The 27,597-nt window shown below is 44.4% G+C and overlaps 1 protein-coding gene across 1 annotated transcript in view; it reads left to right on the forward strand.

Moving 5' to 3' along the window:
* Positions 1-3,836: 3,836 nt before the first annotated feature.
* The window catches only part of clptm1l (CLPTM1 like), a 37,868-nt gene continuing 14,107 nt past the window's right edge, over positions 3,837-27,597 (forward strand). The window contains exons 1-10 of the mRNA XM_085989163.1: positions 3,837-4,283; positions 11,484-11,584; positions 15,774-15,963; positions 18,119-18,261; positions 19,636-19,714; positions 20,475-20,592; positions 23,059-23,153; positions 24,025-24,109; positions 25,736-25,839; positions 26,018-26,083. Of these exons, the coding sequence (XP_085845289.1) occupies positions 4,113-4,283; positions 11,484-11,584; positions 15,774-15,963; positions 18,119-18,261; positions 19,636-19,714; positions 20,475-20,592; positions 23,059-23,153; positions 24,025-24,109; positions 25,736-25,839; positions 26,018-26,083 (1,152 nt within the window). The 5' untranslated portion in view covers positions 3,837-4,112. The remainder of the gene's footprint in view (positions 4,284-11,483; positions 11,585-15,773; positions 15,964-18,118; positions 18,262-19,635; positions 19,715-20,474; positions 20,593-23,058; positions 23,154-24,024; positions 24,110-25,735; positions 25,840-26,017; positions 26,084-27,597) is intronic.

Consider the following 27,597-nt stretch of genomic DNA (forward strand, 5'->3'; position numbering starts at 1 on the left):
CGTGACCGGCTCAAGAATGAACTGGACAGAATGACCACACTAGGGGTCATCAGGAAAGTCGAAGAGCCAACAGACTGGGTTAACTCCATGGAATGTGTAAAGAAAAAGAACAATGATGTAAGAATATGCATGGATCCAAAGGACTTAAATGCAAACATAAAACGTGAACACTACCAGATTCCCAAGCGAGAAGAAATCACCAGTGAAATGTCAGGTGCCAGATACTTTACAAAGCTCGATGCCTCGCAAGGATTTTGGCAACTAAAACTGGATGAAGAGAGCACCAAATACTGTACCTTCAACACACCATTTGGCAGGTATTGTTTCCTCAGAATGCCTTTCGGGATAATATCTGCATCTGAAATCTTTCATAGAGCGATGGAACACATAATTGAAGTTCTGGAAGGAGTTCGGGTCTATGTTGATGACATCATCATCTGGGGCTCCACACTGAAAGAACACAATGAGAGACTGACTAAAGTGCTACAGAGCATACGCCGGAATGGACTGAAGCTCAACAAAGCCAAGTGTCAGTTTGGCGTCCAGGAAGTCACTTTCCTAGGAGATAATCTATCTGGTAAAGGAATAGAGCCAGATATGGAAAAAGTAAATGCCATACTCAAAATGCCCCGACCCACTAACAAAAAAGGAGTGCTACGCATCATGGGGATGATAAACTTCATTGGAAAGTTCATTCCTAACTTGTCAGCCAAGACAGCCTGTCTGCGAGTCCTGCTACATAAAACAAATGAGTTCGCATGGACAGAAAGACATGAACAAGAGTGGATAAACCTCAAAACAGTGCTGACAACCACACCTGTACTCACCTTCTTTGACCCAACCAAAAGAATCAAAGTGTCAACAGATGCATCAAAAGATGGCCTAGGTGCGGTCTTGCTACAAGCAGAGGGTGAAGATTGGAAGCCTGTTGCCTATGCCTCCAGGTCTATGACTGATACTGAGTGTCGATATGCCCAGATTGAAAAGGAATGTCTAGGCTTGGTAGTTGGACTAGAAAAGTTCCATGGCTACATATATGGACTTCCCACCTTCACAGTTGAGACAGACCACAGCCCTCTGGTTGCCATCATAAAAAAAAACCTGAATGAGATGTCTCCAAGGATTCAACGACTCATGATGAAGCTGCAAAGATATGACTTTGAACTGATCTACACACCAGGCAAATACATAGTGTTAGCAGATGCACTATCCCGAGCACCCACAATGAGTCATGTGAGCTCTACTGAAGAAGACGTGGATGTTCATGTGAGTATGGTCACTGCTGCGCTGCCCGTGTCAGACACAAAATCAAAGCAAATAGCAGAAGAAACAGTAAAAGATACAGTATTACAAACAGTAATAGAGAACATTCATCATGGTTGGCCAAAAGGTTCCTGTCCAAAATATTTTCACATAAGGTCAGAATTGAGTGTCGCAAGTGGACTATTACTAAAACAGAACAGAATAGTCATTCCACAGGCTCTACATCAAGACATGCTCAAAAGGATTCATGAGGGCACCTCGGAATTGAAAAATGCAAAAGGAGAGCAAGAGACACTGCTTATTGGCCTGGCATAAATAAGGACATTGAGAACATGATAGGCAAATGTGAAACATGTCAGAAACACCAAAACAAACAAGCAAAGGAACCAATGATAGTAGCTGACATACCAACAGCAGCATGGCAAAAGGTTGGTATGGACCTTTTTCATTTAAATGGTAAAGACTATCTAATAGTGATTGACTACTATTCTAACTATCCTGAGATGGCGCTGCTCTCAAGCACCACAGCAAGCAGTGTCATAATGCATGTGAAATCCATCTTCGCCAGACATGGAATTCCCAGGATTGCCGTTAGCGACAATGGTCCGTGCTTCAACTGTAAGGAATGGCAACAGTTTGCAGCACATTATGACTTTCAGCACATCACATCCAGTCCTTTGTATGCTCAGTCAAATGGTAAGGCAGAGAAAGGTGTTCAAGTTCTCAAGCAGCTACTGAAGAAAGCGACAGAAAGCAAGTCTGATCCTTATCTCGCCCTGCTGAGCTACCGAGCCTCACCTTTAGACTGTGGTTCTTCACCTGCTGAACTACTAATGGGTCGCAAGTTGCGCACCACGCTACCCTGCTGTGCAAAAGAACAGCAAAGTGAGGAACTGAGACAGAGACTTCAACTGTTAAAGCTGAAACAGAAATCATACTATGACAAGTCATCCAAAACTCTAAAACCATTGACAAGGGATGATGTTGTCAGGATTGAGGATCCAGATGCATGGAACAGGAAAGCTACAGTTCTTGAGGAAGTAGGACCAAGGTCATACACTGTTAGAACTGAGGAAGGACAGATTCTCAGGAGGAACCGCCATTCCCTCCTAAAAACACAAGAGACGATTCAAGACCAGATTGATGACAATGCCGCAATTGCATCTTGTCATTCACTGCCAGAACAATCTCATGAAGACACATCAGACTTACCCATGTTGAGAAGATCCACACGTGAAGTAAAAGAGCCTGATAGACTTAATCTTTGAGTACAATGTAAAGCTTTGAAAATGTGTTGACTGTTTTGAAAATGTTTATGTTTATAGAGCACTAACAAAAGTGTTACTGATATTATCTTTATTGTTTTCTTGAAAGTTGATTGATATTGATTTTGTTAAATCTCAAAGAAAGGGGGATGTAGTGATCAATAGCATGTCATTCTATAGTGGACACTAGGTGGAGCAGTAGAGCTGTATATAGCTGTATGTATAAGACTACACTACCAAGCTATATATTATATTAAGACTACATTACCCAGGAGGCTAGGCTACCCACAAGGCAGCAGTCAAGATGGAAGCCTCTACAAGATGCTGTACAAGTCCACATGTGCTCAATAAAATAACTAGCAAAAGCTAGCTGTGTTCATAATAAGAATGTCTATTTATTAATGAACATAACAGGAGGGAGGGCGTGGCGTGGCGTGCCGTCTTGCCTTCCGGCGGAGGCAGAGGTCCCCAATGGAGGGCTCTCTATGCGGGAGTCCGCCCCTGTTCTATTGGGGACTTGGCCTGGAGGGTGTTGCACGGAGCAGTCCCGTGCAACATAGTTTTAAGTAGGTTCACGGACTCCCAGGCCGCCTGTTTGTTCTGCGGCCTGGAGGAGTCCGTTTTTCACGTTTACGCTGAGTGTGAGAGGTTGCAGCCCCTCTTCCATTATTTGAAGGGGCTGCTCCTCGATTTTTGGTTGCACTTCAGTCCCACGCTCTTGATCTACGGTCACCCGGTGCAGAGGGGAGCGGGCGGGTTGGAGGACCTCCTCGTGAGTCTGCTCCTGGGCCTGGCCAAGAAAGCCATCAATTGGTCCAGGCAGCGGGCGGTCGAGGGGGTCGTCCGGCCAGATTGCCTCCCTCTCTTCCGCGGCCATGTTCGCGCCCGGGTGGCCCTGGAGATGGAGCACGCGGTGTCCGCCGGCACGCTCGAGGACTTCCGCGACCGGTGGGCGCCGCGGGGACTGGAGTGCATAATTGATTTGAATAACCAAATTCTGATTTGATTTGTTAACATTTATTTAAAGTTCTATTAGTTACAGCTTATTTGTTTATTTTTTGATTGGTGCTACCAAAAGAGGAACAGGAGGGAGGGGAGGGAGGAGAGAGGGAGGGAGGGGAAGGAAGAGGGAGGGGAGAGGGCCGGAGAGGAGGGGAGGGAGGAGCGGGGAGGAGGAGGGAGGGGAGGAGCGGGGAGGAGAGAGGGAGAGGGAGGAGTGAACTACAATGACCACAATTCAGTGCGGCCCCGCGCGGGTGTCTCTGGGAGTAACTGTGCCGAGCCTACTTCTGGTGAGGTTGGCGGTGATGTCAGATCCGGGCGGAGCGGAGTAGAGTGTGGGAGCTCGGGGTTGCGGTGTGTGTTTCTCTCTCGGTCTGTGTGATGGCGGCTCGGGGCTGGAGTGAGCGGCTGGCCGGCCTTTGACCCCGGCCGGGTGCGGCTGTGTCCTCCACACTCGGGCTGCTGCAGTGCGGGCTGGCTGGGGAAGCCGCCGCCTGTGCGGCAGTGTGACTATCGGCGCTGTGCCTGTGTGTGTTTAACTCCCAATATGTTGCAGTGCTGGTAGGTCGGAAGTATCCCAGTATGTTTGGGTTGAAGGCGACCTCTTTCACCACCCTGATTGTCGGGGTTTTTGTTGCCTATGTGTTGCACACGTGCTGGGTGATGTATGGGATCATTTACACCAAGCCCTGTCCTAACCCCAAGACCAGGAACTGCATCAAGCCTTACCTAACTACTAACCCCAAGATTCAGGTCAGTGACTTTGCTTTTTATACACTGCAGTTCATTTTAGTGCAATATTCAACGTGGCATATGTCAGTTGAGTTGATGCCTTTCTTCTGAGGTGTTTGTTTAGCTCAGCATATCAATATGAGGTGTAAAGTTTAAAAAAAATATATATATAGTTTTACCTATTACTTTGCCACTTCTAAGTTGTGTATATATAGTATCTTTAGATCAGGATACCAACATGACGTGGCTTAAAGTTTTTTAAAATAAAGAATATACCTGTTACTTTGCCTGTTGGTTGGATATTTCATTGATTTATTAAGCTGATTGAAATATTGAGGGAATGCATCAACTCACTTTAGAAGTGTGCAGTTTTTACTGTGTGAAGCTTACACTGAGTAATGTTATATTCAGTCACTCCTGTTACTGTAGCCACTGCTCCATTTATGCTGTGACGAGGCAGCCAGGTTCACTTTAGAACTACTGCGACTGTGCAGTTGCATTAAAGCACAGTGACTATTTTGCTGAGGCTGGTTGTTTCCTGGAAGGTCTGAACCGTGCCCTGCTTGATAATAAAATGACTTTAGGAAGGGTGAGATGGTGGCCAGCAGGCATTTCTTGCTCTTGTGCCTCAGGTGGAGCTGAAAAATCACCCATTTGATGTGCCCTGCAGTCATCCTATTTACTTTGAAAATTTGCTGTTAATGTAGGAGGTCTTGCTGCTGGAAAATTACCGCATTAACCATAGGATATCAAATTGGGGGCTGCCAGCAGATCCCCCAAATCATCAACTTTCTCCCTGTCATTGGATTTCTGCATTTATTTTTGTATTTGTTTACTTATTATAAAGTTGTTTCTGTGTACTGGTAAATGTTTTCTGCATTGCAGCACTGTTGTAATGCAGGAAACGTCGTAGCCAATTTGTGCACAGCAAGCTCCCACAAACAGCAACATGATAATGACCGGATAATCTTTTTTCCAGTGATGTTGACCTGAGAGCGCAGACGGGGCCTCGCTTTAACATCTCATCCGAAAGGCGGCACCTCCGACAGTGCAGCACTCCCTCAGCACTGCACTGGGAGTGTCAGCCTAGATTTTTGTACTCAATCTCTGGAGTGGGACTTGAACCCACAACCATCCGACTCCGAGGCGAGAGTGCTACCCACTGAGCCATTGTTCAGAATGCAAACTACTGGTTGTGGGCAGTGTAACTCTGTTGTCTCTAGTGTTTGTGAATTATGCAGCCACTCCCAACAGTTTATTTTCTAGTACTTGAGATGTATCCTCTACGTTCCATTTTTGAATCGGGTTATTGACACAGGCAAGGCGCTATCAGAATAAGATGTAGTGTAACCTACCTGAGTTAAAATTGGCTGTGGTGAGGTTTGTACCGTGGACACTAAGGTGACTGTTTCCCAGCACAATGCTGTCGCTGACCTGAATAGAGTTTGGCACACAACATTACAGAGTTGATTTTTAAAAAGGCAAGGAAAAATAAAGCTGAAATCTTTTCATTTGTTTGGGCTAATCTGTACTTGGTTTTAATAGAGCTTGAACAGTTCTTGTGTTTTTAAGTCTGTGCATATTAGCTCAAACAATTAATAGATGGCAGCTTTATTTTCCCTTGCCTTGTTAAAAATCAACTTTTGTAATGTGTGTCGATCAGCTGCAGCATTGTGCTGGGGAACTGTCACCCAGTTCCACTAAAGCAGGAGCAGTCCAAGCAACAGCACTAAAAAAAACAACTCTTTCCAAACCAACAGCGCTAAAAAAAACAACCTTTTCCAAGCTTCCAGAACCACAGAATTCAATCATCACAAACCAGCAAGTAAGAAATACAATTGCAAATAGGACCAAGTTGGCTGGTCTACAGGGGCTAGATTGCCAGGGTTTACGGGCAGGTTGGACACGCCCCGACCCGACCTTTACTTCTACCCTTCCTCCAGAGCGGCTGGCGTGACGGGGAGCCAACGACAGCCCTGTGCTTCCTGGGGTAATTGTAGATGTGCAGAGATGTGCAGCTGCAACCAGATCAGATCATCTATGGAATCTGCTCTCTTCAATCAGAGGTTAGCCTCCTTGTTTTCCTCCCAAAGCTGACCCCACCACCCTCTGGGTGGAAAAAAACGTTCTCCTCAACTCCCCTTTAATCCTTCTACCAATTACTTTAAATCTCTGCCCCCTGGTTTAAAGTAATTGGTAGAAGGATTAGAGGGGAGTTGAGAACTTTTTTCACCCGGAGGGTGGTGGGGGTCTGGAACTCACTGCCTGAAAGGGTGGTAGAGGCAGAAACCCTCATCGCATTTTAAGTAGTACTTGGATATGCACCTCCGACAGTGCAGCGTTCCCTCAGCACTGCACTGGAGTGTCAGCCTAGATTTTTGTGCTTGACCTCTGGAGTGGGACTTGAACCCACAACCTTCCGACTCCGAGGCTGACTTAAAGTGCCGTAACCTACAGGGCTCCGGACCAAGAGCTGGAAAGTGGGATTCGGCGGGAGAGCTCTTTTTCGGCCGGCACAGACACGATGGGTGGAATGGCCTCCTTCTGTGCCATAAATTTCTGTGTTTCTGACCAAATGATGGTTGTGGATTCCTCTCGGGCCCGCTCTGTTCCTACTCTGAGCTATGTTCTAGGAGGTGCTAGAGAATACCCTGGGAATTACAGTTTTCCCTCCTTGTCGGGACGTACCCAGCTTCTAGTCGATGCTTTGGGAAGTTGGTGGTGAGACACTTTTGGGGCTCGATTTTGCCAGGCCCATGGAGGCGGGATTGGAGGCGTGTGAAATGGTAAAATCGCAAAAAATGGCGTGCGGGCCTGATCCCGCCTCCGAGCAATTTTCCCACATGCGGGTTTTTTGACCCCGTTTCCATCCAGCCTCCAAGAGGTGGGAAAGGCCCTTAACAACCACTTAATTGCCTCTCATCCCATTTTGAGAGGCCTTTCTGATTTTAACATTTTCCCACGTGCTGCACGCCTCCTCTGGAACACGCCAGTGAATCCTGGCGGCATCACAAGTGGATTGCTTACTAACAGCTGCAGCTCCACCATTAAAAAGGAGTTTTCACCAATCATCATTTGCAGGTGGCAGAACTTTTGTTGTCTTGGGTCTGGGGGAACTTTTAACAGGTCTACTCATTGTTGTGGAAGTTTGGAGCCTGACGCCCATCTACAGTGTGACCTCCTGGAAACCCCTCTCCCCATCTTGAATGAGCGCTTTCTCAACTGAGGTATATACCAGAAGAATGGGAACTACTTATTTCCTTTCCTCCTGGACATCAGATTTGGATGAAGACCAGCCGCGGCAGCAGCAGAACCCTGACCAACAGCAGCAGCAACTGCAACAGCAGGAGCTCCAACTGCTGCTCGCCCACCTGAAGCTGCACAGGCCAGAAGGCGCCAGCACGTGGAAGCATGTCGGCGCAGGAGATACCCCCCAAAACAGGGTCTACAGACAGAGGATCAGCTACATCAAAATGACGGAGCAGCCGTGCCAAAGGAGGCTCTGACTTTCACGCCAGGTAGTGGGTGACATCTGCGCAATGTTGCAGCAAGACCTGGAGCCCAGAAGAGCAGGTGGACACCCCTTACCAGTGGCCGTCAAAGTCACCACCGCACTCAACTTTTTTGCTTCAGGCTTATTCCAGGGATCAACAGCAGACATCAGCGGCGTCTCCCAGGCAGCCGCGCACACTTGCATCACGCAGGTAACCGATGCCCTTTTTGCCATCGCGCACAATTACATCAATTTCTTCAGGGATCAAGCCAGTGTAACTGCGCATGCGGTTGGGTTCGACAATCTGGCAGGCTTTCCAAGGGTGCAGGGCATCCCTTAAGGCACCCCATCACAATCCAAGTATTTTTGTCAACCGCAAGGGCTTCCACTCCCTGCACGTACAGCTGGTATGTGACCACAAGAAGGAAATTTTGCATGTTTGTGCCAAGTACCCTGGCAGTTGCCATAACTCCTTCATCCTGCGCCAGTCTAGTGTGCCTCCGCTCTTCAGTCTGCCAGACCAACTTAACGGATGGCTACTTGGAGACGAGGGCTATCCCCTGAAGACGTGGCTAATGACGTCGTTGAGGAGCCCATCCACCGAAGCTGAGGAGCGCTACAACTCCAGCCACATTTCCACCAGATCCATAATCGAGCAAACCATCGGCTTGCTGAAGATGTGCTTCAGATGCCTGGATAGATCAGGTGGAGCCCTGCAGTACTCAGCAGCCAGGGTCTCCAGAATGGTCGTGGTTTGCTGTGCACTTCACAACATGGCACAGCGTCGTGGCTTGCAGATGCCTGAGGAACAAGTGGCTCATCACATAGCCTCCTCAGATGAGGAGGAGGAGGAGAGCGACAACGACCAGCTTGCAGAGGCTCATCAACCAGCGGCAGCAGCATGCGAGCACATTGCTGCCCAGGATGCAAGGCACGCACTCATCTTGGCCAGATTTGCTTAGCCTGCACAATCAAACACTTTTGCCTTGCACCTTCTTATCAGACCATCGACAATGGCCAAGAACCTGCGGTTCCTATCACTCTGACCACCATACTGACAATTGCAAGTCATCCTAAGCCCTCAATGTGGAAGTCCCATTAGCGAAATGACACACGCCACAACTGCAACAGTTTGCCATCAGAATTTTTAATGACGATAACCAACTGGTGGCTTTTCAAAATTAAACAACATTACACCCAAGTGACTACCCTTGTGACTACTGCATGTGCTCCTACGTGGTGCGTCCCCTGTGGCTTCAGCAGATGTGGAGGCCCCTTGCTCACTTTCTTGCTGCTCCTGTCTCGACACCTTTGGCGGGCATCCTCTGGGGTTGCAAACCTGTGAGGGCTCGGCAACAGTCTGCTGCTCCTGCGGCTGTGCAGGGGTTGAGACGCCCATTTCAGTTGGGTGAGGACTCTGGTGGGGCTCTGACCGAGGGCTTTGCAATGGCATTGTCGTGTGAGCGCTTGGAGAGGAGCCCCCACTTCCTTGCTGTCTGCCACCAACATCCTTCTCATGGGTCAGCCCCGCTTCAGAGCTAGCAAGTGGCTTGACGGCACCTTGCTGCAATTCAGGTGGGCCATGAGGACCCGTTTCTGTACTGGAAGTCCTACTCCCGAGGACTTGCCTGAAGGTCTGGTTTGTTTGCTCAATAGCTGACCGTCGCTCCTGAAGAGATGTCAGTCTATTCTGAACAATTACTATGTTTTCCATGCCCTGGCGACTAAACTCCTCCATGGATGTAGTCCTCCTCTCCTACGGTAGCCATCCTTTCCACGGTGTTGCGTTCATGTGCCAACGCCTCCACAAAGGCTCTGCTCATGTTCGCTATGGACTCCTCCATTCGCTTCACACTCGCAGCGACCCTGGAGACAAAACCTGCCAGAGACTCCTGCACCTGTTCCTGGAGTTCCAGCACCGCTCTTCTTCTGGATGGACCCGGAGGCGCACGGTCGACATGCAGCTGAGCTGGGAGCATCCTGCGCCCTCCAACAAGGACTCTCCTCCATCTGCTGATGCTCACTTGTGAGCTGTGATACACCAGGTGACAAACTCTACTCTCTGTCCCGAATGTCCCACCGAGGTGAGTGTCTGCGCTAGTGATGTGTGCGCTTAATTCTGCTGACGCAGCACCCTCCGAGGTTGCAGCTTCCTCTGGGGAGTCTGGAAGCTCAAGCTCTTCCTCCTGGACAGTGGGGACGGGGGCTGTCGATGGTCCTGTGAGGGAGTAAAGGAAAGAGTTAGAGATGTGAGGTCAAGGTTACATGCACATTGAAAAGTGCAGATGATAATGAATCTGGTGCTCTAACAGATTGACATTGCATGAGTCACTGATAAGTCAAAGAGAGATGCCAAACTGTTCTGTCACCAGCTTGCTGTGATGCGCCTGCCTGTCCATCCCCCATTGGGAATTCTCCTCGATCCCGGCAATTTCCAGGGCGGCCGCCTCCGAGGTGGTGAGCTGGGCTACTGAGGGTGGCCCTCCTCCTGTCCTTGTTCTTTCCCTCTTATTGTGGGCACTCTTTTCCTGCAATGAGGGATATGAGTGGAGTTTGATTGAGAATGAAGGAGTGAGTGTAGAGATTCCATAGCATAGATGCTTAGGAGACAAAGGGCCCTCCCTGTGTGTTGTAAGTTGTCATTGCATCAGTGATAGAGTGTGAGGGCTGCATGGTTGAATAGTTAAGTGAATGTGACCACAGAGAGGGAATAGGTAAGGGTGCAGGGATGTAAGTGTCAAGTGGGATGTGGAGGAAGAGGTTGGCAAAGCAGAGTGCTGGTGAGGAGAGGCGATGGGGATCCGATTGAGGGTGATGGGAAAGTCATACTCTCTTTTCCTGTGCGCAGAAGGTCATGAAACCTCTTCCTGCACTGCAGCCAGGTCCTGCGGCACATAGGCATAGAGTTGACCTCCTGAGCCACTTGCAGCCACATAGCTTTAGTCTGCTGGGGAGGCTTCTTCCTCCCTGCGGAAGGGAAGAGCACCTCCTTATTTGCTCTTGCTCCCTCCACCAGAGCTTGTAGGGCGATGTCATCAAACTGTGGAGCACACTTTGGCCTACTGCTGAACATAGTTGCTGGATGAAGCGATCACAGCAATGGGCATAAAGTTTGCAGTCTCCAGAAGAAGCAAGGCTGCTTGCAGGCCTTAAATCCAGCAGCACTGATGATGTCATCGGAGGCGACCATCAGGATGGAAAGACTAATTGGGCCAGGGTTTCCCTCACGTTGGAAATCAATTGCCCAATTAGGGGAAAATCGCACTTTTTTCCCCACATCACACTGTAATCGGGTTCAGGACTCAAAACACCTGACACGCCCCCAGCCCGCCCCAGTGGCAAAATCGAGCCCTTGAACTTGCAATCCACTTCTCCCTAGCACCATCTGTTGCTTCTCCAGTGAGATGCACCACATAAATGAGGCTGTATAATTTTTTAATTATCAGATTGTTAGTGGTAGAATTAGTGTTATTGATTTTGCAACCAACAGTTGAGACGTTCTCTTAGACAGTCATTTTAAGTGTTCGGCCACTTAGTGTTGTGTTGCTCATTGTTTGAACTCCCAAATGTTACTTGATGTGCCTTTTTTGCATGGCTTGTATGACTGATGTTAACATTGACATTTTATTAAATGCTTCCTTCAGGAACACGTTCAGTTTTGCAGCCTTGAAAGAATAATAGTAGCTTTTTTTTTAAAGTTTGCTTACAGTTTTGAATTTGTATTTCAGCTGAGTATCTATACTTCAACAAAAAACAGTGTTACTGACGGAGCCAATCTGAACCTCATGTTGAACATAGAACACTTTGATGTGAACTCCAAATTTGAGAGGTAACTTTTTTTTTGAGTTTTATTATGTATTTTAGTGTGTTTAATAATCTGCAAGTCACACGTGATTTATGACGAGTCTTCCACGCTTGTCTGTGTGTAGAAGTGTATGTTCATAGTGTGAAGGATGCTGGGGTGGGGGGGTGGATGGGGAAGCAGATAAATAATCCCATAAAAGATTAGCACCCAAGGTTTGCGCTTTTGGATTTTTGGACTCTAGGGGAATCAAGGGATATGGGAATCGGGCGAGAAAGTGGAGTTGAGGAAGATAATCAGTCATGATCTTATTGAATGGCAGAGCAGGCTCGAGGGGCCGAGTGGCCTACTCCTGCTCCTACTAATGTTCTTTGTGATTGTTGTATGCAAACCCCTGTGGTGCTCTAAGCTGTGTTTGAACCTTTTTGGATATAATTATAAAAATGTTAAATAACTACCAATATTAAGATATCTACTCATATTAAGATGCAATCTACTCTTAATTGAAAGTTGCTTAAATTATCAGTTAATTTTAATTTATTTTGAGTACAAAATGCTTTTTCTGTTTTATTTGAGTTACTGGGTAATCTAGATTTTTCACGTAAAAATGACTTTGATCAGGAGTCGACTAGTTGCTTACTCTTTAAGACAGGCATTTTAATATGTAATAATTGGGCATAGGCTCAAAAAATGAAGGATTATTTCTGGCTAAACTTCGTAGCTAGAATTTCTCCTGGGGCATAGCCTTCTAACGTTGAACATTACATGGCCAAATCCTCCTCCTTTATTCCAGGGTCGTCCTGGAGGGCAAGGACAACCCAAGCTGTGAGGAGGTTATGGACTCCAAAATCAAGGCCATCTGCACAGCTGTGTCTACTGTCGCTCCCACTCTTCTAACCCTTGCTCCCGTACTCTGTAGATCCTTCCCAATTTCCACTGCAGCCCTCATCAGATTTATTTTCTCCAAGACGCCCACATTTGCTCTTTCTGCCAGCTTCAGACCATCCAGCTTCTCTTTCCTCCGCTTCATACTTGCTGACATGGTCAACCTCGCATATCCTTCCAGCACTCTTCCCATGTATTGCAAAACTTTCGTTATTAACCCTTTGTTAATTATCCAGTGCTTAACATTTCTATTCTCAATTATTCGCACTCTATCTCTAATTTCTCCTTTCTGGCCAAGCTCCTTTGGCACATACCCAAGTTCTTGCTACTCATGGAGTTCTCAAGTTCCAGTTTATGAGCAGGCAGCAGTCCTCTGGTCAAAGCCACCAATTACATACTCTGTGACTGTGACCAGCGCTTACTGTGCTTCATTCTCCTTCTCCGCTGTCTTGACACTGTTGACTATTCCATTTTCCTCAACTGTTTCTCCTCCACACTTTACCACTCGAGCATTGCACTTTTGATTCTAATCCTATGGGTACCGATACAGTTGCTGTGCTAGTTTCTTGTCCTATACCCACACAGTCACCTCTGTGTTCTAGGGCTCCCTGCTTGGTCTGTCTTTATGGATAACTGTAGATGGTTATCCAAATTGAGAGGCGCAAGGCTATAAAAAAGAAAGATTTGCATTTATATAGCGCCTTTCACAACCACCAGATGTCTCAAAGCACTTTACAGCCAATGAAGTACTTTTTGAAGTGGAGTCACTGTTGTAATGTAGGAAACGCGGCAGCCAATTTGCACACAGCAAGGTCCCACAAACAGCATGTGATAATGATCAGATAATCTGTTTGAGTGATGTTGATTGAGGGATAAATATTGGCCAGGACACTGGGGATTACTCCCCTGCTCCTCTTCAAAATAGTGCCATGGGATCTTTTACGTCCACCTGAGCGAGCAGATTGGTTTAACGTCTCATCCGAAAGACGGCACCTCCGACAGTGCAGCCCTCCCTCAGCACTGTGTCAGCCTAGCTTTATGTGCTCAAGTCTCTGGAGTGGGACTTGAACCTTCTGACTCCGAGGCGAGTGTGCTACCCACTGAGCCACAGCTGACACTAGCATGATATGAAAGTGAGGATGAGGATCTTGAAATTGATTCGCTGCAACCTCAGGAGCCAGTGGAACTGGGAAAGGAGGAGTGGGGGGAAGTGATGGGTTTGGGGACTTTGTGCATAAGAAGACTTGTGCCTTGGAGTTCTGGATTAACTGGGAGGTGAGGTGGCCAGAAAGGATGGTGCTTGAGAAATTGATCCTCCAGGTGATTAATGCATGGAGGTGGATTTTGACAGCAAATACAGTGAAGTAAGATCAGAAACAACTGATGGTGTTGGTGAGGGGAGATCATGGTGATGGACTGGATGTGGTGCAGAATGCTCAGCTCCGTCAAACAGAACATCAAGGTTGTGAGGAGGGCAATTAAAAATATACTGTAAATTGTTGACTTCTTCCAAAAAAAAAAAAGTCACAATTTCTTGGTTACTCTTCAGTGCCAGATATTGGGGTGTGGTTTGCACATTTCAGCTTGGCTAACTGCGCATTGAATAGAATGTGCCATTTGCTAAGTAACTTGTGTTTAATTTGGGTTAGCATGGATGACCATTTCACAGATCATTCAGTAGCTTCCTGGCTCAGATAGTTAAAGACTCAGCGCCTTCTGGACGTGCTGCTCAGTAATGCAAATTCACCAAGACGTTGGAGAATTTGTGGATTAACTTTTGTCAGCAAACCTTTTCATCAATCCTAATGCATTGGATTGGGTGGTGCAATATATACAAGAACGCTATTCTTTCATCGCTGGAGCCTAGGTTCCCATCCATCCTAGAACAATCGAAAGTCTTCTCTGTCATAATTGTCATGGTGCCGAGTGAAATGTGTTGAGGGCTCATCTCTTCCTACTGGATGTGAGACCGTAGTACAAAACTCCTTAAACCGAGCACAGAATTCATGAATATGGGAAACGTAAACTGATAGTTTTCTCTCCTGCTCCCTTGGTGAGAATACTTTTTGTCCTTCTATTTAGGTCATTCTGTGTTGCTAAGACATTCCTTTTCTCTTGTGAATTATGGATGTAGAGGATAAATATCAACAGACTGGTTGGGCCAACTGGACAGTTTCAGTGTTGTAAATATTCTTCTTTGTGCAATATCATTCACATTAAAGTAATTGATGCGGTGTGGGAAGAGGCATGTACTTTATGCAAGGACCATGAAATCTTCATTGTGGTGTTTACACCTATAATTCTTAAAACAGAGAATTCCTGATAAAATGAGTAAAACAAGTACTTCCTGGCAAAACATGTAGCCCGAATAACTAAGCATAGAGCTTTTTAAAGGAATAAGAAATGGAGAAACAGCAGTCTGCAGATTAAACCCCATCATAGAATGCAGGAAAATTTGGTTACGCGTTTTTAGTACACTCCATGCTTCAGTATCTCTGCTTTTATATAGAGAAGCGACAACTGTGTCTGTCAAATGACACACAGTAGCCTGGTAAATGCCGTGTTCTTCTGAAATTCAGCAATAGCTGTCAATATAGTTGGAGATAATTAGGTGGAATGAGTTTTCATTTGGATTTAGTTTCACTTTAACAATCCCTTGAATTTATTTTGAATTCTACATTCTTTGACATTCAAACTTGGTTTATCATTTTATTAATGTTATTGGACAATGCTTGGTTAAGTATATATACAGAAACTCTTGTTCAAACGGCACCTAAATATCCGGTATTCTCTATTAACCGGCAAAATTCTCACTCCAAAAACAACACCTCAATAACTGGCAATGTTGCCGAGTCCGAGTCTCCCACTGTGGCTGAGTTAGTCAGTGGGGGTAGTTCTCCAAACTGCCACTACTCGGCTTCTTGGTACTGTCGGAAGTCCGAACACCTCAATAACAGGAGTCTGACTCTCCCACGCTGTCGGTAGTCTCTTCTGATCCGCCATTTTACAGGGGTACTGTGTGTCTCCCACGCTGCTGGTAGTCACTGCATTGCATTACCCTCAACTGGCAGTACTGTATTTAATCAAGCATCTTCCACCATCCATTTAACACAACATTCTGTAGGTGAGTACCCAATTACTGTATACTGCACATTTCTTGATTTTTTTTTTTAAAAATAGCCTCAGTAGATAACCCCCTCCGTCATCTGGAATTTTTGATCAACCGGCAACACGCAGGTCCCGTCGGTGCCAGATACCAAAGAGTTTCCTGTAATACATAACCATTTCTTCTATGAGTCATTCTACCTAACATACTCTTATGTTTTTAAAGGACAGTCAATGTTTCATTACCAAAGAAAACACGCAGCAACGGGACTCTGTACACGCATTTGTTTCTCCACCATGCTGGTATGCGACCTTGGCATGACAGTAAGCATGTGTATGCTGTTGGACACCTTACAACATACATGATTCCTAAACCTGAGGAAATCAACCTAATTACAGGCGAGACTGATGCCCAAGTAAGTGTTGTTTTAAATATGATGGACGGAATTATATAATTATAAGTAAAATTAGAAAAGTAGATTTTTGTTTTTGTTTGAACAATAGATTGAAAACATGTAGCACATTCAGGCTGGCCTGCTGTTGATGGCTCGCCTGCTGAGATTGGGAGCAAACTGACGCTGTAAACTCAGAAAGCTAATGTATTTGGAAATGGTGCACGTTGTGAAAAGGGGTGATTTCAGCAAAAGTGGTCTTTTTTTTTTTTTTTAGTTGTTAATGGGCCGAGCAGCAGAAGCGCTGATACCTGTACTGCTCAGGGAAGTGGTTTTAACCTCTGATTTCCAATCATTGGAGATGGCAGTAGCCCCACCACTGGCAAATGGTTGCTGTTTCTGACTTTAAAGCAGGCTGTGTCATTAACAAAATTATTGCAGTATGATTTTTGCATTTCCCAGTCGCTGTGCCATATAGCCTAATTGGTGCTGCTAATTCTGACTCTTCACCCTGATTTTTCAGAGGACTCTTAATATTTGAAGGTGGTACAGGGCAATGTATCAATGCCTGCAATACGGGTCCTGCTGCTTTTAAAAAATAACATCTCATTATATATTGCCTTTCAGGCAATGCAGTTCATTTTTTGTTTTCTAAACTTTCTTTGATCATCAACCTAACTGCCAAGAAGACGCGGAGAACCTGTGCTGGGGCACCAGGGGGATTATCAAAAGGATTCTCCTGGCGCATTGTTGTGGATGAGTCGGAGGTTCTCGCTTTTCTCAACATTAGCAAGACCCGATCCATCCTGCTTTGCCCCCACTGGAAACCCCGCATGTTAATTCCTGATCACATTGACTTTCCTGGGTGTCTGCTCGAGCTCAACCCAATGGTACACGGCCTTGGTGTCTTGTTCAACCTCGAGCTGAGCTTTGAGCCCCATGTCCAGTCCATCACAGTACTGCCAATTTCCACCTTTTTTGAAGTGCCACTTGTCTGTCCTTAACTTAGCCCCACTGCAGCTAAAACTCTCAATCCACGCCTTTGTTATGTAGAGACTTTATTTTTCCAATGCTCACTCCACTGGTTTCCCAACCTCCGCTTTACATAAACTATAACTCTTCTGCAATTCTTCTGCTACCCGCACAAATTCCTGTTTACTTATCACCTGAGTCCTTATTGACTTCTATTGGCACCCCATTCTCAGTGCCTCAATTTTAAAATTCTTGTCAAATTTCTCTATGGCCTGCTTTTCTTCTACAACATCCTCAACCCCTACATCTAAGCCCTCTCTGCTTTCCCCCCCCCCCCCCCCCCCCCCTAGTCTACTGCACTATCTCCTTCCCCCTACGATCAGTGGCAGAGCCATCAGCCACCTTGCACCCACAGTCTGGAACTTTGTCCCTAAACCCATTTATCATGCTACATCTTCAAAAATCTTCTTAAAATTCTTTGGCTGCATTTTTGGTCACCACCTCTTCCTGCTTGGATGTATGACTCACCTTGGGAAGCTTTGCTATGTTAGAGTCTCTATATAAATATACGTTGCTATAGCAATCTTGGTTCAGTGGGTGACCACCTGCTCCATATTCAAATTTCTGTGCGTGAGGGATTGAATTCTAAGTAGCAGCGCTATTTGGGAGAATTTGAAACTTTGATATTCTGTGCAGAGTTTTTATATGTTAAGATTCTACTTTACTGTATAAACTTGGAGGTCTGGTTTAAGTAGTGATGTTATTCTGGTCATCTGTTTGAGAGAACTGACAAACTAACGGTATCTCAGCAGTCTTATCAAGGGTCTACCGTAGCTTGGAGTAGGCAATACTCTGTGTTCTGTTGCACAGATAGTAAAGTTCAACAGACAAAGTAGAATAGTTCCAAGGTAGTTAATCCACAAGAATGACTGACAAGGATTTGGGTATGCTATAATTGTTGCTGTAGTATAATGTTACCACTGATAATGTTTCCCATGATATTTATCTGAATAACAGATGGATATTATGGATTAATCAAATCCCAGTGTCCGTACTAACTTATTTTAAAGGTTTCACTTTTTTTTTAAGGAGTTTTTAAAATTCTGTTTTCTGGTTACTCCTGAGCTTCTCATGGAGCAAGATTAACTGTACTGTTTTCCTTTGCAGAATCAATGTTGTCCTTTTTTTTCTTTTTCCCACAAACCAGGAACCAGCAGCTCATGCTGAAGCTAAAATTCCAGACCAGCCTGTTGCGCACTGGCGGTCAAAGCTCACCATCAATATCATGGCTGACAACTTCACTTTTGATGGATCGGCACTTCCTGCTGATGTACACAGATATCTGAAGCTGTAAGTTTATAACTAATTGTACATACTGCAAACAAACCTTATTATTGTTAAGTACATTTATATTTATCTAGTCTGTGTTATGTAAAATTTAATGGAAACTGTGCAGTAATTCTGACATTGTAACACTTGATTTTTGTTTAAAAAAGCTAAGGACGCATATGACGGGTGTCAGCTTGATAATACAAGGGCGAATTAGGCTGAATATAAAAAGTACAGAGGAGAAGTGAAAAAGGAAAGTAAGAGGGGGCAAAGAGACCGTTCGAGAATAGATTGGAGGCTAACGTAAAAGGGAATCCAAAGGTCTTATATAAGTATATTGACAGTAAAAGGGTTGTCAGAGGAGCGGTGGGGCCGATTAGGAACCAAAATGGAGATCTACCGGTGGAGGCTGTAGGCAGGGCTGAGGTACTAAAATGAGCCATTTGCATCGGTGTTTACCAAGGAAGAGGACTTTGCTAAAGCTACGGTAAGTGAGGAGGTTGCCGGGCTACTGGGTGAGATTAAAAATAGATGAAGAGGAGGTACTAGGAAGGCTGGCAGTACTTAAAGTGAATAAGTCACCAGGTCCTAATGGAATGCATCCCAAGTTGCTGAGGGGTAGTAAGGGTAGAAATTGTGGAGGTGCTGGCCACAATCTTCCAATCCTCCTTAGATATAGGGGTGGTGCAAAGGACTGGAGGATTGCAAATATTCCACCCTTGTTCAAAAAAGGGGAGCAGGACAAACCTGGCAATTACGTCCAGAGGGCTCTTGCAAGGCAGAGAATGTATCAAGGCGAGAATGCAAGCTGTTAATCTATTGAGATATTTTGATCCATTGGGTATGTTTATACTAAAAGAAAATCTATGCAATGAGTATTATTTTGATCTCTCTGTATTTTCTTTCTTGGTACTCGTATTGAGATAGACAGACTCCAGTCTCTTGTTGGCCAAAAGCCTCTAATTCTCTTGAGCTACAGTTTAAAATCCTGTCTACGTAGCTTTAACTGCTCCCCCTATTAATTCGTGCTGTCAGTGGTTTGACATGAGGGATGTGTAATAAATTTGATCTGTTGAATTTGAGATTCTGTGTTCCGAGCTCTGATTTTTCTTCCTCCAATAAAGAGATCTGTTAATTTTCAGAGTATAATTGCAAAATAAAATGCAGTCTCATTCAAAACACTGATTTCTGTTAAAACATCTGAAACCTTTTTTTTTCTCTCCTCTGCATTCATGTTTTTGTAGCCAAATTAAGCAACTAACTGGCTGCTGTGTCTTCACATAAAACGCAAGGATCTGCTTTTAAAATGAAGCATCATTCTGTGCTTTTAAAAAGGTTTATGTGACCAAGTTCCTGCTCCTTTTAACACTTCAGTTGTGATGTTTGGTATCTTAGGATGCAGCATGGAAAGACTGTGCAGTATCTCCCTATACTCTTTGTTGATGAGCTGAGCAACCGAGTGAGAGATTTGAGGGTGAGTTCCATTTTTACAACACTTAAACTGTGACTATGCTTCATTCCATGTTCAGTCACTGCCAAATTTACTCTTACGGCAATATTTTAAAAACTCGTTTCCCCCCCCCCCCCCCCCCCCAACTTTTCTCCCATGATCCTCACCATGCCTGGTCGAGAGGGTCGGAGGCAGCCTCCCTGCTCCACTGCTCCCTAACTACCCACTGGGAGGTGGCAGAGTGTTCCTCAGGCTCTCATCTAGTGTAGGAGCATCTGGCATCCCCATGATGTTTGAAATATGTAACTCATCATGTGGGAAATCATAGATGCAAATTCCCAGTTTACCAATCTGTGGTACAAAGCATTGGTGTTCCAATTTGCTGCCTCCGATATTGTCAAGCAATAATGCGTTTTGATTTGCACGGTAGGCTCTGGTCCACTCGCTATATATGCAAATGGCAAACCTCTAAATAAAGGGAGATTATCCACCAATATAGCATGGCAACTTAGAGGCCCAGTAAATTATACCCAGTAATACTAATGAACAGAGGGAAGTAAGGATTGGATTAGACTGGATGTTTGAGATTTTTGTGTACTTGTGTGTTTTGTGAAACTCTGCTGGATTGTACTTTCAATCAGAAAATGGCTGTAAATTTGACATTTTAGTGCAAAATTACATTCGTAGTTTCCTTGAACTGAACTGTTTCGATGCTTCAATACTTTTGTATCTTTCAGAACAATATGCTTTCTGTTGTCTAATATTTCCAAACTTTCTATTGCAGATTATAAATGCTACATCGATTACATTACCTCTTACGATCTGTTATGATGCTATATCACTTGGGAAGCTAAGGTTTTGGACCCACATGCAAGAGGCTGTCTTTTCATTACAACGGTTTGGTATGCTCATGTGTCCTTGAAAATGACCAGTTAATTTCTCCTTTTTAAAAAAAAAAAAAAAAAAAAAAAAAATTTAAAAAGTGTCCCTTTGGTCCTCAAATTGAGGGATGTCAGTACTGGGGAATGGAACTCCTCTATCATTTTGGGTACCCATGTAAATATTCGATAGACTGTAGTAATCTTTAGCACCGAGAAAAACTTCTTTAACTCTGGCGTTGAGGCATATTCTTGCAGCAATCTCAGAAGAGCACCCTTTACTAGTTTTTGCATTTCCATTTCTCACCTCCGCTATCCCGCGCCGCATCATTCACGTTTGCTGATTTAGAGCTGTATTATGGGCATTTTTGTGCTGCAGTCATACAACCGGGACCTGGGTTGGAGCTAGCCAATATTTCAGAGTTGGAGAATTTTATTACTGAACTGTACAGTAGTGAGTGATGAACACTTATCAGTAATTTGGCTGTATTTATAAGGATGTTATTATAGGTATTTTTTGTAGACCAGTGGAATCCATATGAACTGTTTCAATTGTACTTTTAATTAAAATCTTACTGTTTTGTTCTGTGAGCCCTGCAAATACTGGAATACTGTGATAACCCTCCATTTGATTTACTACGTTTGTCACATCTCTTGTCCCTCAATTCACTGGGTTAAGAAAATAAGTTGTTTGGAGTAAGAGAGGGCCGTGTAGTCATGAAAGCTCATCCCTTTTGTGCATCACATCATTCCATCGAATGGTATTTTAAATAACCCCCAAGTCTTCGACTCGCTTTGCTTTTGTGATTCTGTTCGAACACTTGGCACTCTGAGTAAAGAAGATTTTCTGAGTTCTAAATTTACTTTTCACTAAAGTTGACAACTCTGTGCTTAATTGTTTTGTGAATGACAAATGTTGAAAATTACACCGTTCACTTCTGATTTTGTTGCTTTGGATGTAGTGATATAATTGTCTGCAATTATTTCCTGCTGGAGGCACTTCCTCCTTCAGTACAGGAAATCTCTGTTCACTGCTAGGCCAGCTCATCTAAAGAAGACCCAGCTGTTGACTTGTTTTACACGAGTTATAATGGTGCTAATTATTTTGAATTGGTTGCCAGTATTGTTTTTACTCTTTACCCCCAGAAGTAGCATTATAAGGAGGAGTAAAAACTGAAAATGCTGGAAATACTCAGCCGGTCAGGCAGCATCTGTGGAGAGAGAAACAGTTAACGTTTCGGGTCAGAACTCGAAAAAGTGAGAGATGTACCAGACTTTCAAGCAAGTATAGGGGCAGGGAAAGGGAGGAGGGGAGGAAAGAACAAAAGGGAAAGTCTGTGATGGGGTGGAAGGCAAAAAAGGGATAATGGTGCAAGGCAAAAGGAGATGGTAATGGTACAAGTTAAGAAACTAGATGGGTGGCACGGTGGCATAGTGGTTAGCACTGTTGCCTCACAGCGCCAGGGACCCGGGTTCGAATCCGGCCTCGGGTGACTGTGTGTGAAGTTTGCACATTCTCCCCGTGTTTGCGTGGGTTTCCTCCGGGTGCTCCGGTTTCCTCCCACGGTCCAAAGATGTGCGGGTTAGGTTGATTGGCTATGATAAATTGACCCTTAGTGTTAGGAGGATTATATACGTGGGGTTGCGGGGATAGGGTGGGATATGTGTTGATGTAGGGGTTACAGGGATCGGGTGGGATATGTGTCGGTGCAGGCTCGATGGGCCGAAATGGCCTCTATCTGCACTGTGGGGTTTCTGTTCTGTTCTGTTCTAGATGAGGTGTAAATGGGAATGGCAGAATCATCAACAGCTGCCATGTGGGGGGGAAAAAAATAGGGGCAGAGGTCGTCGTCGTACGTGTCTTCACACTGTTCCCTTTGGGGAACTGTATGAAGTGGTGGAAGGATTTCTGGCCGCGATTAACGCTCCTTCCGTGACCGTAACCATCTTCGTAACAGCCATTAGGGTGGTTAGTCTTATGGCGGGAGGGTTTTACGGGCTCCCACAACCCATATGAGGGGGGGGGGGCCACCCACACCCACGGACGCAAGTATCCCGCTGGATGTCAACCCAGAATTTAGAGCCAGAACTCCGACTCCACTTGCCGGGGCTGTCTGGAGCGGGGTTCGAAACCCTACGCCTTCTGGCCCAGCAGCGGGGATGCTACCGCTACGCCAAAGGCCCACTCCCAGGGCAGAGGTTATGGTCTGAAATTGTTCAACTTGATGTTGAGTCCAGAAGGCTGTAAAGTGCCTAATCGAAAGGTGAGTTGCTGTTGCTCGAAGGGTCATCGACCTGAAACGTTAACTCTGTTTCTCTCTCCACAGATGTTGCCTGGCCTGAGTATTTCCAGAATTTTGTGTGTTTATTTCAGATTTCCAGCATCTGCAGTATTTTGCTTTTTTGTATTATAAGAAGGAATATTGTTTACCCAAAAATTCAGATTGTTAATGTTTTTTTTAATTTCTCTTTCCACGGTGTGCATTTTAGGCTTCACTGAAAAAGATGTTGACGAAGTAAAAGGGATCTTTGTAGACACCAACCTCTACTTCTTAGCTTTAACCTTCTTTGTCGCAGCGTTCCATGTAAGTTATAGCTAAAGCTGGAGCTTTATTCTCTTGGGGGCCATTCTGTATGTTGTGTAATATACTTAGACTTGGGGACACTTCCCAGTGACAGTGAGCCAAATACATAGTAAAGGATTGTTTCATTGGTCTTTTGTCTAATTCAAGAAGCCAATGTGCATAAAATAAGTGTTTTTCTGGGGGTGAGGGGGGACCATTTTTTTTTAATGCTGGTCTTCAGTAATTCTGCAGGCCAGATTTTAAAATTAGCTGGCTCTATACATTTTCTTATTTTACTGGTTTTGCCTTTAAGACCTATAAAAAGTTTCCTGGGCCGTATTCAAAATTCTACAAACTATAAAAGTAGTTTAATTTAATATTGTTTTCAAAGCCAAATGTGTTTGTTGTAAGCATCAATTCACGCGTACTTATTGGTTGATGAGTGTATGTGTGAACAAACGAGCTTTGAAACTTTTTAAAAGCATTCTGCATGCCACAGGTGCTATGCACATTCCCAGTGTAAGGGCTTGGTTGAGATTGGGATTTCTAGGCATGGCAAATCACGGGCATAATCCTGTATGGAATGCTCATGTCTCCCACGTTCAACATTTTGGTGAAATTAAATTTGAAGCAGTGCAGTAACCTGGAATTGAAATACCCGCCATCTAACTTGAGGGGAAAAAATGCAGAGTCCACAAGCATGCTTTTATTGCTTTGAGATATCCCTTCAACTGTGTCTTCAGTTACCCACCCTAGATTTCCTCTTGAGCTTCTGCAGAATCCAGTCCCTCTTACAAAGCGCTTTGAGACATTTACCTATATTAAAGGTGCTGTATAAATGCAAGTTACTGTTGCAGTCTTAAATTTAGTTTTATTTGCCTTTTCTGTGCAGCTCCTGTTTGATTTCTTAGCCTTTAAAAATGATATAACCTTTTGGAGGCGAAAGAAAAACATGGTTGGCATGTCCACTAAAGCAGGTAAGTGTTAAATGCAGTTTAATGAACAGTGCACGCATGTGTGTAGATGGCAACAAATACTGTACTGACATCACAAACATTGCAACCTCCGCACTGACCGTCGGCTTGCTTGGTATAGTGCCCATTTGTTTTCCTTCCCATTTTAGCTTGTGGTGTTGATTGAACGCTTAGTTTCTAGGACAGACTGGTTCAGTGATAATCCTGGTGCTCCTGAAATCCATCTCCACAACAAGCTGCAAAACTAATAGACGCCTTTAATAAGCAAGCTGTTAAAATGTATTTTTATTTTTAAAACAAAATTACCCCGCTTTTTTTTTCCTGTGAATTTGTTTTAACAAATTTATAAATGTGCTGTTTCCAATTACAAGTTTGTTGAAACTAACAGAGAAAAATACTGGGATTTGTGTAGCCATTTCCAGTTGATCTCTGCATCAGCAAAATGTGAATAGTAATGCACGTTAATAAGTGTACAGTTTTTTTTTTTTACATAACCTATGTTGTAGTGCGGTCCCCACCATTTAAAACAAGCAGTCTCTTGTATCGACCAAGAAGTGGTAGCCATTTCCATTTGCATTTATGTCAATTTCAAAGTTGCCAGTTAGCGTCTAAAGTGCTCCATTTATTTTGGGCAGAAACAGCTGTGTTTACTCACTAGCTCGCAGACTTCACTTCCCTTAGGCTTCCATTTCTTCTACAATTTAAAATGCAGATTTAGTATCACAGGAAATTGTTCCATTGCTGCAATCCACAGCACAGGAGATAGTAGGTTAGAGGAAGTGAAGTGCAAGACTGTGAGAGTTGGTGGAACTTGTCAGTACCTGAACTGTCAGATTAGGTCACTGCCACTAACACTCTGCTGCTCAACCAGTACTGTGTGAGATTGTACATGAAATTTGTCCTGAATCTCTGTTGGTGCTGCTCCTTTGTTTTTCCTGACACTGAGCAATGATGCAACCTGACTCGGGATTTGACAGAAGTGAGATAAAATACTGCCAGACTTGGTGCAATGTATATTTTTTCGTATGTGATTTAAAACACATCTCCTTTTCGCATATTAAAATTCTGCTCAGCAGTCACTCAAGGGCAACTAACAGGATTTATATATATATCTATATATCATTTACACGAACATGCCTGCTGTAAGCACTGGGGACTGCAACACTGTGATAGAATAGTTGTCTTGCATACAGAATAAGAAAGATCCAGGTTCAATTTCTGATCTGTATCAAGTTAGCGAATCTGAGACGGAACAGCGGCATCAATTGGCTTTCGTGATCCCTTTACTAAGGAGCTGCTCTTGATCACAGGAAGTGCATAGGTATAATCTGGGCTTGTATATAATGGCCTCACAGTCTAATAGTCTGTTCACTGTTTAGACTGCTGGCTGCTTAACCTCAGAACTGTAAGGCTACTGCCTTCAGAAGACAAGAATTGAGGAGAACATTAAAAAAAAAATTAAAACCTTATTATAGTCCTTGTCTTGGCGTGCTCTTTTATATCTTGAACATAGTCACGCAACTATTTAAGTATTTGACCTTTTGCCAGTAATTTAACTTGAGGGTAAAAAAAAATAAGGAAATGATTAGTAGAATGTAACTTTTTCTTCCTCTGGTTCTCTTCCTGCAGTGCATTGGCGATGCTTTAGTACTATCGTGGTATTTCTTTTCCTTTTGGATGAGCAAACCAGTTTATTAGTCCTTATTCCAGCTGGCATTGGTGCAGTCATAGAGGTAGAGTAAAAATCTTCAATTACACACAAGTTCAGTATCTACTCTTGGCTATTGGATCAACTTTTAAAGGGCTTAAAATATTTGAATTCCTTTTTTACTTTGAGACTTTCTTCAGTATTTGATTTTAGTTTACATGTAAATCGAGAGTAACTTAGTTGCCTGCTCATTTATACTGTAGGTCTGGAAAGTTAAGAAAGCCTTTAAGATGACCGTGAAATGGCATGGCTTGAGACCAATATTTCAGGTGAAGTATGAAAAGAAAATTGGAATGTATATTTACGTATGCAGTAGGCATGACTTTAATTTATGTTCACTGCAGACTGAAGTGTTCACATGGACTAGCTTTTAAGTTGTGAGGTATGCTAAATTCTTCAAATGTTAGAGTTAAGGGTTTAACCTGAATGCAGTCAGTGTTGTTCCTGACCTATTTTTCATTCCATGTGTTTTTTGTTCTTTGAAAGCCATCACTAAAACTTGCTGGTCTAGTATCTTAACCACTAAGGTATGGTAGCCTAGCAGTTATGGAACTGGGTTAGAAAAGAAACAGTACATAACTTCACTAGCTGCATACATCAGATTGAAATCTGTCTGGGTATTCTTTCCCTTCATGCAGGTTTCTGGGTGCAAACACAATTGGGGGAGGGGGGTTGATATTGAGTCCAGTTGCTCAGTGCTTGCAGTCTTGACTGAGTCCGAGGCCATGTGTTCAACCCCACTCCAGACACTTGAGCATATTATCTAGGCTGACGCTTCAGTGTAGTACTGAAGGAGTGCTGCAATGTCAGAGGTGCCGTCTTTTGGATGAGACATTAAACCGAGCCCTGTCCGCACTCTGGTCCCATGGCACTACACACAGGAGAGCAGGGGTGTTCTCCAGTCCAGGCTAACATTTATCCCCCAGTCATCATCTCTAGTCATTAGCACACTGCTGTCTGTGGGACTTTGTTATGTGGAAATTTGGAAGCTGCCTTTCCCTACATTACAGCAGTGACTACACTTCAAAAGTGCTTCATTAGCCTTGAAGCACTTTCGGACATCCTGACGTGATGAAAGGCACTGTAAATCAAATTAACAATTTTCATTTAATTGAAGCGTCTTTTTAACATAGAAAAGGTGTCCCATAGCACTTCACGGAGGTGGGATCAGACAAAAATGGACACCAAACCAAAGAAAGAGATATTAGGGTGACAAAGTTTGGCCAAAGAGGAAGGCTTTAAGGGGAGTCTTACAGGAGAAAATGTAGGGGGGTGGGGGTAGTTCCAGAGCAGGGGGCCTAGGTGGCTGAAGCCATGGCCATCAATGTTGGGGCAAAGGAAGGGGGGAGTGAACGAGATGGCAGAGAAGCGGAGAGTTTAGGGGTAGGTTGTAGGGCTGGAGGAGGTTCTAGAGATATGGAGGGACAATACCATGAATGGATTTCAACACATGGATGAGAATTTTAAATTGGAAGTGTTGGGGACTGGGAGAAAATCTACATCAGTGTGGACATAGGTGAGCGGACTAGGATATGGGCAGCAGAGTTTTGAATGAGCTGAAGTTTGTGGAGGATGGGACGCCGGCCAAGGGAGCATTGGAATAGTCTGGAGGTGACTAAGGTGTGGATGGGGGTTTTGGAAGATAGGCTGAGGCAGGATTGGAGGTGGCCAGTGTTGGAGGTGGAAGTAGGCAGTCTTTGTGATGGAGCAGATATGGGTTCTGAAACTCCTCTGTCTAATCAAGGTTTTGAACAGTCTTTTTTAGCTTGAGGCAGTGGCCAGA

This window comes from Somniosus microcephalus, chromosome 5 (assembly GCF_052327205.1).
Source record: "Somniosus microcephalus isolate GS21.2 chromosome 5, FLI_Smic_1.0, whole genome shotgun sequence".
Classification (NCBI taxonomy): Eukaryota; Metazoa; Chordata; class Chondrichthyes; order Squaliformes; family Somniosidae; genus Somniosus; species Somniosus microcephalus.